This window comes from Gavialis gangeticus, unplaced genomic scaffold (genome assembly GCF_001723915.1).
Source record: "Gavialis gangeticus isolate Ggan-Ray unplaced genomic scaffold, GavGan_comp1, whole genome shotgun sequence".
NCBI lineage: Eukaryota > Metazoa > Chordata > Crocodylia > Gavialidae > Gavialis > Gavialis gangeticus.
In genome coordinates, this window is record NW_017728996.1 from 48023398 (window position 1) to 48033249 (window position 9852).

Genomic DNA, 9852 nt, shown 5'->3' on the forward strand with positions numbered 1-9852 from the left:
CACACTCTCTCTCTCTCTCTCTCTCTCTCTCTCTCTCTCTCTGTGCCCCGTGCCTGCAGACACGCACATACTCTTCCCCTGCACCTGCCAACGCATGCACGCACACATACACACCCCTACCAGCGTGGCCCCATGCTCTGCGGTCCAGGGATGCAGCCAGGAGCTAGTCACAAGGTGCTGGAGCAGGGCAGGGGCAGGAAAGCAGGGAACTGGCTGGGGGTGGGCAGGGCAGAGCTGGGCTGCTCAAGCCTGCAAGCCTGAGGGCTCCCTCTGGGTCCTACTGCCCCTGACTCCATCCAGCTTTGACAGGGACATGCAAATAAATATTAATTTACTAAATTTTTTAGGGGCTCCGCAGGCTGGATAGAATGGCCTGGCAGGCCAAATCCAGCCCACAGGCCGTATTTTGCCTGCCCCTGATCTGTGTGTATAACACCTGGCCCCTGCAACTGCCATTAGGAACCCAAGCTGCCCAATTGGAAGGGCTGAGGACAGGGGTGTCAAACACCTACCTTACGTTGGGCTGCAGGAAGGCACCTGTCTCAGAATCTCAAACACTCAAGTGAGGTCCCAGCCCAAACTGTTTCTCACAGCCACCCCTTTTATCCAGGAATGCAGTGGTCCCAGCCTCCTCACAAGGCATGAGAAACCCAGGTCCAATTCCCTCCTCTGCCTGAAGGGCTCTGAACAGACATTGCCCACTGTCCCAGAGTGCCCTGACCACCAGGCTAGAGGCAGCTGTGGGGTGGGAGGGGCACGTGCCATCCCCCCGTTGAAGCTGTCACTGTCCTGGCATGTAATACTTAAACACAGATGAAGCCACAGAGAAAGAGATGGAGACACTGAACATGACTTTGTGGTGAGGACAGCTGCATGGAAGAGGAAGCCCCGAGTCCCAGCCCCCACTCCAGCGAAGACTCGATATAAAATCCTTCAATATTCACTGGAGCAAGAGCTGAAACCCAGGTCTACTCCTGCAAAGATGAGCTCCCCAACCACTAGGCTAGAGAGTCTCAGTCTCTATCACTCCCAAGAAATAGCGAATGTTTCCAGGCAAGCGGACCAAATTGGGAGAAGATTCTGAGAAGGCCCTGCCCCGGCAGAGCCGGCACACGGCGGTTAGGGCAGTCAGGCGAGTGGTCATGGGAGCAAGCTGAGCTCCCCTCAGGCGGAGAAGGGAACTGAACCCGTGTCTCCCACATCTTGGGCACATCCTCTACCCCACCCACTGGTTAAGGACAAGGAAAGGGGCATCACCACTGCTTCCTCAGAGGACTGGGTTTTGTGGGGGGAAGACTGAAGGATATCAAAGACCATTCATATTTTGTGGAGAAGACAGGTCCAGAACTGCTGACAAATCTATTACTGTTCTTTCATGAAAACTAGCATGACCCATATTCTCCCTCGATGTCATGCTTGCTCTTCCTCTCTGCTGAGACCCTGTGTAGTCTCCAGTGTCAGAACTTGCCACAGGATCCAGCCAATTTGCTCCAAAATTTAATATTACACTTCAAAGAAAGCTGAAGGCTGAAGTTTTCAAATCTGCCCATGGGAGATCTGGATCGCATCCATTGAAAATCTACCCTGAGATTTTCTAAGGTCTCTGGTTATAAAGAAAACCTAACCAAAAACAGTGTGCCATTGTCATCTACTTGAGTCTGCTGAAAGCCTGAACTGCACTCAGGGTGAATTTGTCAGCTTTCCTCTCATACTCCTATGGAGATCCTTACTTGATCAGGTAAAGGCAGGTAGACACTTTGGTGATGGGCGGACAAATGAAACGTATGTTTTCACTGCAGTAAAAGGATAGTTTTGTACACAGAGGCATCTACTTGATGCAAATTCCTAGTGGAGGCAAGGGATTGAAGATTTCGCCACAGTGGAGTTAGTTAAGGTAGACTGCAAGGGGAAATGGATTATGTTGACCTCAATTCTGTGCTTCAAGATAAAAAAACTAGCTGTGCTTTATTTCCCTAGGAGTTTACACTATTGTAGCTTTTTCAGGTTAACTAGCTTAATAACAAAATACAGCTGTGTTTGCAGCAGAGACACAGGCCTATGTAGATTGAGCCCAAACAAGACTGAGAGGGGAAGTCAGTTGAAGATTCATTTGTGCCTCTCCACCCATCCTAGAGGGACAGCATCTAACTACAGCCAAAATCACCTCACTAACCTACCCCAGACCAGATCCAAGTCCGCAGCCTCCAGACAAAGACCCAGACCACAAGTGCCAGAAGGAAGTTGGGCCTGAAAACTGAATCAGTTGATTCTATATCTAGGACTATGTCAGTGTGTGACAGGTGCCCTCTTCCTCAGATAACAGCTAAGAGACATACAGTATAAAACAACACCAAACACTTTCATACTGAGGCTATAGCTATGCTGCCACCCAAGGTGATTGCGGCAGGGATGGACATGCTCAAGGTAGTTTTCATCAAGCTAGGTGAGGTAAAAAAGCAATGAAGACACAGTGGACCAGACCTTAGCCACTCTCATATGCACTCAGGATCCCCTTGCTCCTCATCCAGGCCATAATAAAGCCTGTGTCACTGTGCCTTCACAGCACTGTTACCCAGGCTAGTAAAGCAAAAGCTCTAGGTATGTGGAACTATGCCACATTCACTCCTCTCAACTGTAGAGTAACCACAGCCTTAGAGCCCCATAAGCAATTTTTTGTCTGCCCCCCACAGCAAGGCTTATTTGGTCTACACGTAGTGAAATCCTCCAGACTCCTGCCAAAGCCCACCTATTTGCAAAAAGGTACCTAGTCACTGGGAACTGGGGAGTCAGGGACAGAAAGACATGACGCCAACCACATCACTCCTTTGCATGCCGCTCGCTATAGAATCCATGGCTTATTAACCACCCTAGCCTAATGAGCCACTTATGGCTCATCAACTTTTTTGGCTTCCTCAACAACACAGACTCAGTGTGATTTACTACTGAATCCTCTATTTTAATCAGAGCTGGGAGAATACTGCAAAGAAGCATGCATGAACACCCCATGATCCTTCACTGAGAGATATTTGCTGCCCATCTCTTTACAAAACAATACTCCTTCTGCTCAGGGAGGCAGAATCAGCACCCTGCAACTTAGCTCACCCATTATACACTGTGAACGGTCAAAGGGAAACAAGCCAAGCCTTTGCACAGGGCTATGGAAGCATCCCCATTAACAGACATATTTGGAGAAATCCAGGGGTAGGAGACTAACCAGCCACATTCTCACACCTGGGACTCCCCCCTCCAATGCCTTATACCTTGCACAAGGTAGGTGCAAAGTGTTATCACATCACAACTGTCACTTTGCATTGGGGTAAATACACAAGATGCAAACCAGGATGATGAAGCCATTATTGGCAATAATTCAAGCCGGTCTCATTTTAAAGGCCAATGATGAGTGATGGTGCTTAATGTCCAAGTTCAGAGGGCCTTCACAAGGGGCTACGTTATTCATTATTTAAATGAGACCAGTGCCTAGAGACTGATGAGAGCCTTATGGCAGCGAGTACTGTATGCACATGCAACCAACTGGCAATCCCTGTCCCAAGGAGCTTGCAGACTAACTAAACCCTTCAGGCCAAAACTTATTCCACCTATTAGGTACACAGGTAGACTTACGTGCCTAAGTGTGATTGTATTCCACCCTGTATGAGTAATGCAAAGGGTACCCGAGTCACCTTCCTCCTTCTTGCTTTTTTGTGACTTATTCTTAAGACTAAGGTGACAGCGTGCCACGCAAGTAGATATATTAATAAGTTGGAATAGAATTGCACTTAGGCATCTAAGTCCACTTTGGTGCCTAAACAGGTGGAATAAAATCAGGTCCTTCTTGTGCAGATACAAATCTTCCAATTTCACTTTAGTCTTGAAGACTTGTACTAAAAGACAAAGCTTTTTCCTTTCTGGCTCCTAGGAATTGTAAGCTTTGTCCAGCTTAGAGGCCACATAGTAGCTCAAGTTAATTGACCTCCAATTTGCCCGTGTGAATTGAGTCCTTTTCCAAAGTTGTGCGCCAGAGTAACTGAGGGCACAAAGTCACATCTGTTTTCAAGCTGATTACATGAAACAAGTGGACACCACAGGGCAAACCCTTCTGCTTCTATTTAAGAGGGACTTATTTCAGCTTAGGTCAAATGTGTTCTTAACTGATTTAAACAATATCCAAATCACCCTCCTTAAGATGGTAATAAGTGCAGCCACTCAGCCTTTTTCACCAGCTTAACCAACTCATGTTAAACTTCCACCTCAGTAGGACCTAACATGACTGTCAGTGCAAATGCTGGTCCTCTGCAAATATTTATTCTTGGCTAGGGATCACCACAAGGCTCAAAAGAAAATGACACAGAGATAGGAACAGGTCTGAAGGTCGCAATCAGCCCTCTAGTGAACCGTGCCCAGGAAGGAGTGTCTGTGGTGTGGCTAAGTTAGTATTTACAACTGAGTTTGCTGGAAACTGCCTAGCTTGGGTTCCACCAGGATAAAGCCTCTCTGGTGGAGACAAGGCTTTAGAGCATGGCTAATACTCATACAAAACATTTTTCTTTTTTTTTCCCCTTTAATTCTGCTCACGAAGAATTCAGCTTGGCGGTTTTCCTGCATTCCTCTGCCCTCGTTCTTTAGCACTGGGACCACTGGCATGAACACAGGATTTCTTCTCACAAACAGCTTCTCTTCACCCCCGCTGAGCACTCCAGCTATGAGGTTATCACCCTCTGTGTTGTCACACAAAGGGGAACGTAGAAGTCCCTCAGCTGTCCCAACCAGAGGATTATGGCTCCCAGTTGGTAAGTTGTAGCAGAAACAGAGGAGCTCTTAGGAAACAAGGCGTTCTAAGCCAAAACCCGCCCCCAGCTACACCCAAGCAGTCTCACTCTGGGCAGGTTCTGGCCCCATATTCGTATGGATTTCCTTAGTGGTATAAAAAAAAAGAATGGAAAAAACTACAGGAACTCTCCAGGGCTAAATTCCACTCTGAAGCAATCGTAGCAGAGGCAGCTGAGTGACACCAGGGTGGGACTTGAGCAGGATTGTTTCTAAATAAATGCCATGACCTAGGTCTTCTGTGTGGTGCCAGCACCACCCCCAAGGGGGAAATGCCACCATCCTGACCCAAGGAGTAGTAGCTAGGACCTTCACTGCAGTAAGAGCTACTCACAAAGCAGCCATTTCTCCATGTGAAGATGGCCCTTGGAGTTCAGTAGGACGCTCCCTCAAAAAAACAAGTCTATTTTCCTGTTTGCTTGCAGGCCAGGTGTGACTGAGACCCTTCTGGTAAGGTAGTGAGACAAGTTAAACCGGACCCACCCACAAGCCACAGCCTGTCTGTGTGTGTCACACCTGACTTCCTCCCCACAGTGGTATGGTAGGACACCACCTGACTGCATGCCTGTTGCCTAAACCTTTCCATCGCAAAATATTTGCCCTGGAGAGAAATCAGAGCTGGATTCTCTTGCCTACCTCCTCCCCTGGGAGGTCAATAGCAGGCTGGGGAGGAGGGAGAACAACCCCACAGAAAGACAGAGTCTCTTGGGTGCATATTACTTGGGGAAAACAGCCGTTTTCACCTGGGCAAGGGAAGCATGTCTGTAGCACCTCAAACCTGGCCATCCTGGCTCTCCTTCTCTACACCACAGGAGCTTCCCCTGCCACCTCCCCTCCTCAAAACATTCAAATGTTTCATGTTCATTAGGCGAACGTGACCAGAGGAAGGAGCCTGGGGCAAATAGCCTGGATTCTGTGATTAAGAGATGGCTTTTCTCCAAGACTCACCTTTCCACTGCTGGGCAAACCCATTCGCAAGTAGCAGGTTCCAAGATGCACTCACTCTCTCACTGTATTTGGTGAGTACAGGGTCCACTCGGGACCCTGCTGCTCCAGCAAGCCCCATGCTCTGCTGCTGCCATGAGCACCTCATTAGTAAACCATGGTGCTCTGATTGGTGTTTCATTCCCCAGCTGTGACGAAACAAGGTGTCTCCAGCTCCCTGGCCCAAAAGGCCATCTGGGCTCTGCACTGATGACTGACTTTCCAGAATGGACTCTAAAGGCTCTGGCTCTCTGAAGAGGGCTGTGGTGGTCTCCAAGGAGAGGTAGGCAAAGCACCAAGGCCTTCCTGGAAGACATGTGGCCACATCCAAGGCATGCTGAGAGCAACGTAAATATGAGCTGGCTTCCTTCAGAGGGTGACAATGACTGTCCCTGTCTACCCAAGGTACCCTTCTTGCCTCAGGCCATGCATTGGAGCAGAGGGAAAGGAGTCCTGAGATCCTGCCTCAGAAACCAAGCCAAGTATATAGTGTCACATCATCCTTCAACTCTGCACAGGCAGGGAAAACAGGTTTTGCCTACCACTGGATTTCATGCTTGTCCTTGAACCATGAGGAGGAGCATAATTAACTGATGTCTCATTATCTTCTGGAAGGCAGTTATGCCTGGTCAGGGTTATATGGTAATTCCTATCAGTGCTCACTCAAGAAAGTCCCTGGCAGAGCTACGTTTCTGAGCAAAACACCGATCACATAGCTCCCAAAATGCAGTGGGCTTCCCCTTCTCAGTTTGGGTGGGAGGGAAGGAAATTAGGCCCACGTTGGATTCCTCGCTCCACAGTGGGATAAACATCAGGCTGTAATGTGGTATGGCAGAAACTGTAGCAAGGGCACTAGGCAGGCACACTTCTGGCTGACTGGCAAGGAGGATTTTGGCCTTCTTCCTGGCCCCAGAGATTCTAGCCAGCCTCTTCAGTGGCTGTGCAGTCCAAGAGGCCAAACACAAGGCTGGGGAAAGCAGCACCCAAGTTCTGCTGCTAATTTACCATGCAGTCCTGGGGAAATCACTGAGGCCCAAATTCCCTAAAGTGGCCTCTAATTCTGTGGGTCCCATTTGAGACTGCTTGGGCCTTGCTTTCAACCTAATCTCATACAAGTCAGCAGGGACCTGGGAGACTCAGCACCTCTGAAAAGCAGGAGCTAGAACCCAAAGACTTAAGACACCTAAAATGAGGGGTCCCTTTGGAAACCTTGGCCTGGGCAGGGCAGCAAAATGGCTAAGGTGTCCTGATGTGGTTCCAGGGGCATGAATTCAAAGACTCACTCTGGACTCAGGCTGAAGGCTGCCTCTAGTCAACTCAGTTGTGAATGCGCCCCTGGTCATTTAAGCTAAGAGGTAGTAAAAAGTGCTGCTAACTATACAATTCCCTTGGGGACCACTGGCTATAGAGACTGGTGTGTCTTACCTGTGCCAGCCTAATGGGTCATTAGGCCTGAACAAACCTTGACTTTGAAGCCTTGGGCCATAATTTCTAGGGTCTCAGGCTCTCCAGCTATAAAATTAGAGCCATGACATATACTGGTGCTGCAGGGAAGCTGGGAGAATGGACTAATGTGTGCATAGCACTTTGAAAGGCACAGCACCCCAGAAGGACTAAGAACTGAAGATCCTCTACAGCAGCCCTTCCATCATCACACAAACTTCTGTCTTCAGAATCCACCCCTGACTCCCACCTCCTGCTCTGCAAGGCCAGAAAACAAATCTGCTCCAACTTTAGGAGAAGGCAACCTCCAAACAACGCAAGTGTTGTCAGTGCCTTGGGTAGCTGCTTGGCTGGACAAGTTTTGCTACATTATTACACAGCAACCTTTGAGAAAGCCACATCTCAGCATGGCTTACCTTTTTGGAGGTGAATAATGTCCGGAAAGTTGGAAAGTAGCCCCTGGTATAAGGAGAGAGTGTCCAGCATGAGGAAAAGGTCATTCTTGGGCTGCTCAGCAAACATCTCCCCTACAGTCTCGTATGTCTTGCCTGTGTGGGAGATGGCATTGTTGAGGGCATCCGAGCTATAGGGTGGGTCCATCTGGAAGGAGTGGCTGATGGCTTGGAAAGCGTTGCCCAGCTTCTGGAATTCCTTCCTGAAGCCTCCCAAATGCTTGCGGACCAGCTCGGAGGCCACATTGGTCAGCTGCAGGACACTGTCATCCATTTTCTTGCTGAAGGCCTTGAACGAGTCCACACGGTCCTCAACATCCTGCAGGTCCTGGTGCTCCGTGGGGATCTGAAGAGTCAGCAGGAAGCTGGCCCCGACCATCTCATCCTTCTCCGCCCGCCGCTTCCCCAGCTTCCATTGCTTGTCATCACGGCAGGTGAGGAAGTGCTGGAAGCCCTCATACTGGGAGAGGACTGGGTGGCTGGTCATGTGGTCCATCCACAAGATCAGCCTCCGCTTGCGCTTCTCAATGAAGTCCTCCTCAAAGCGCCCGGTGGCCTGCTTCTCTGGCAAGTGGGGCACCGAGATCACCGTGAACTTGTGCAGTAGGCGGTTGTACAGCCAGTCAAAGTGCTTGTACCGCCGGTAGACTGGGGAGGTGATGTTGCTGGGAGTCAGCTTATAGGAGATGTAGCTCTTGATGCCCTTGAATTTGGTCTGCTTGGTTGGGTCCTCCACAGAGCAGATGAAAGGGTGTGGATTGGCCCTCCATTGGGGGCCCTTGGACCCCATCTCAATATAATAAGCCTCAGCAATCTTGGACATAAGGGGCACATCCCCCAGGATAAAGGCCTCCACCCCCGAGCGGACAAAACAAGAGAAGCGGTTGAGGTTCCGCCCTACCACGCTGCCCCTCTTGGAGGAGCTTATGCTGTCCTGTCTCTCTAGAGCAGGCTTGGGTCGATAGCCAGCATTCTGGCTGGGGTACACCGCAGGGTACTGCAGGTGAGGGGAGGGATGCCCGTTGGTGCCAGGGCCACTTCTGGGCTCCTCCACCACCGTGCAGCCATCGTCCCAGTCATCCCAATCATCGTCGTCGTCGTCCTCAAAGCTGCCCTGGTTGGAGATGCTGGCGTTGGGACGATGCATGTAGAAGGAGGAGTCATGTCCAGGAGAGCCAGCTGGGCTGTTTGAATAGTCTGTATAACTGGAGCTCGACCTGGACCGCAGGATCTCCACGTAAGAGGCAGGAAAGAGGCCAGTCTCCCCTCGGCTGTTCTTGCCCTGCAGCCACCCGTCCAGGGAGTTTTCACTGAAGATCACCAGCTCCTCGTTCTCTTGGATGCTGATCTCCTCTTTGTTTTCACTCTGGAAGTTGTAAAGTGCTCGGGCTTTCAGCGCCATGGCTGTTTCCTGCAGGACTGCGCAACTCAGCCCTTGAGAACAGGCAGATAATCGCTCAGGTATTTAAACAGCTCCTGGCAGAGGAGGGCACCGCACACACTCTCTTTATGGCTTAAAACCTGGTCCCAAGCTGTGGGAAAGGGCCAAGTTGATTTAACCATGCAGTAAAAATATATAGTCTAAGATGTAACTTTCAAGGTCTAAAAATGCCAGTGAATCTTGAGGACTCAGTTCCTTGGTCCCAAATGACATTCCTGGGGTGCACAGACATGCTCTGCCCCTCCATTTAGGTGACATAAGCCTCCGTCAGACACATCCACATCCGCAAACCCCTCATGTCCACACAGCTTTGACTTTGGTGCCCGCGCCGTCCACCGTCTCGGCTTGAACTCACATAAACCAAAAAACCAAGGATCCTGATCAGCAGGAGGCCGGACGCCCCTCACCCACTGGAGCTTTCTTCTCAAGGGCTTTAAAAAGAAAAGCCCAGGGTCGGCCTGGCCGCCTTGCCCGCCGAGCTGCGTCTCCGGCGCGATGGCAAGTGGTGGCGCTGGCAAAAGCCCTGGAAGGAAGGAAAACAAAACACAACCTTCAGATGATCCCAGCCCAAACGTTTGGCAATCTCTCCGGAGCGGGGGGGAGGGAAGAAGGGGGAGCCACATCCCTCCGGCAGGGCGGAGGAAGGAAAAAAAGGAGCGCGGCCGGCCGGGCCCAGGGCAGCCCCGCACGGCACGCACTGCCCCGCGC

At 50.4% G+C, this 9852-nt stretch overlaps 1 protein-coding gene across 2 annotated transcripts in view; it reads right to left on the reverse strand.

The window, feature by feature from the left end:
* Positions 1 to 9852, reverse strand: part of SNX33 (sorting nexin 33) — a 16686-nt gene that overhangs the window by 6588 nt on the left and 246 nt on the right. Inside the window, exon 2 of one of the 2 annotated variants that reach the window (XM_019504441.1) lies at positions 7668 to 9667. In XM_019504441.1, the coding sequence (XP_019359986.1) occupies positions 7668 to 9105 (1438 nt within the window). In that variant the 5' untranslated portion in view covers positions 9106 to 9667. Of the gene's footprint in view, positions 1 to 7667; positions 9729 to 9852 lie in introns of those variants that run through there. The other variant, XM_019504442.1, reaches the window with a different exon arrangement.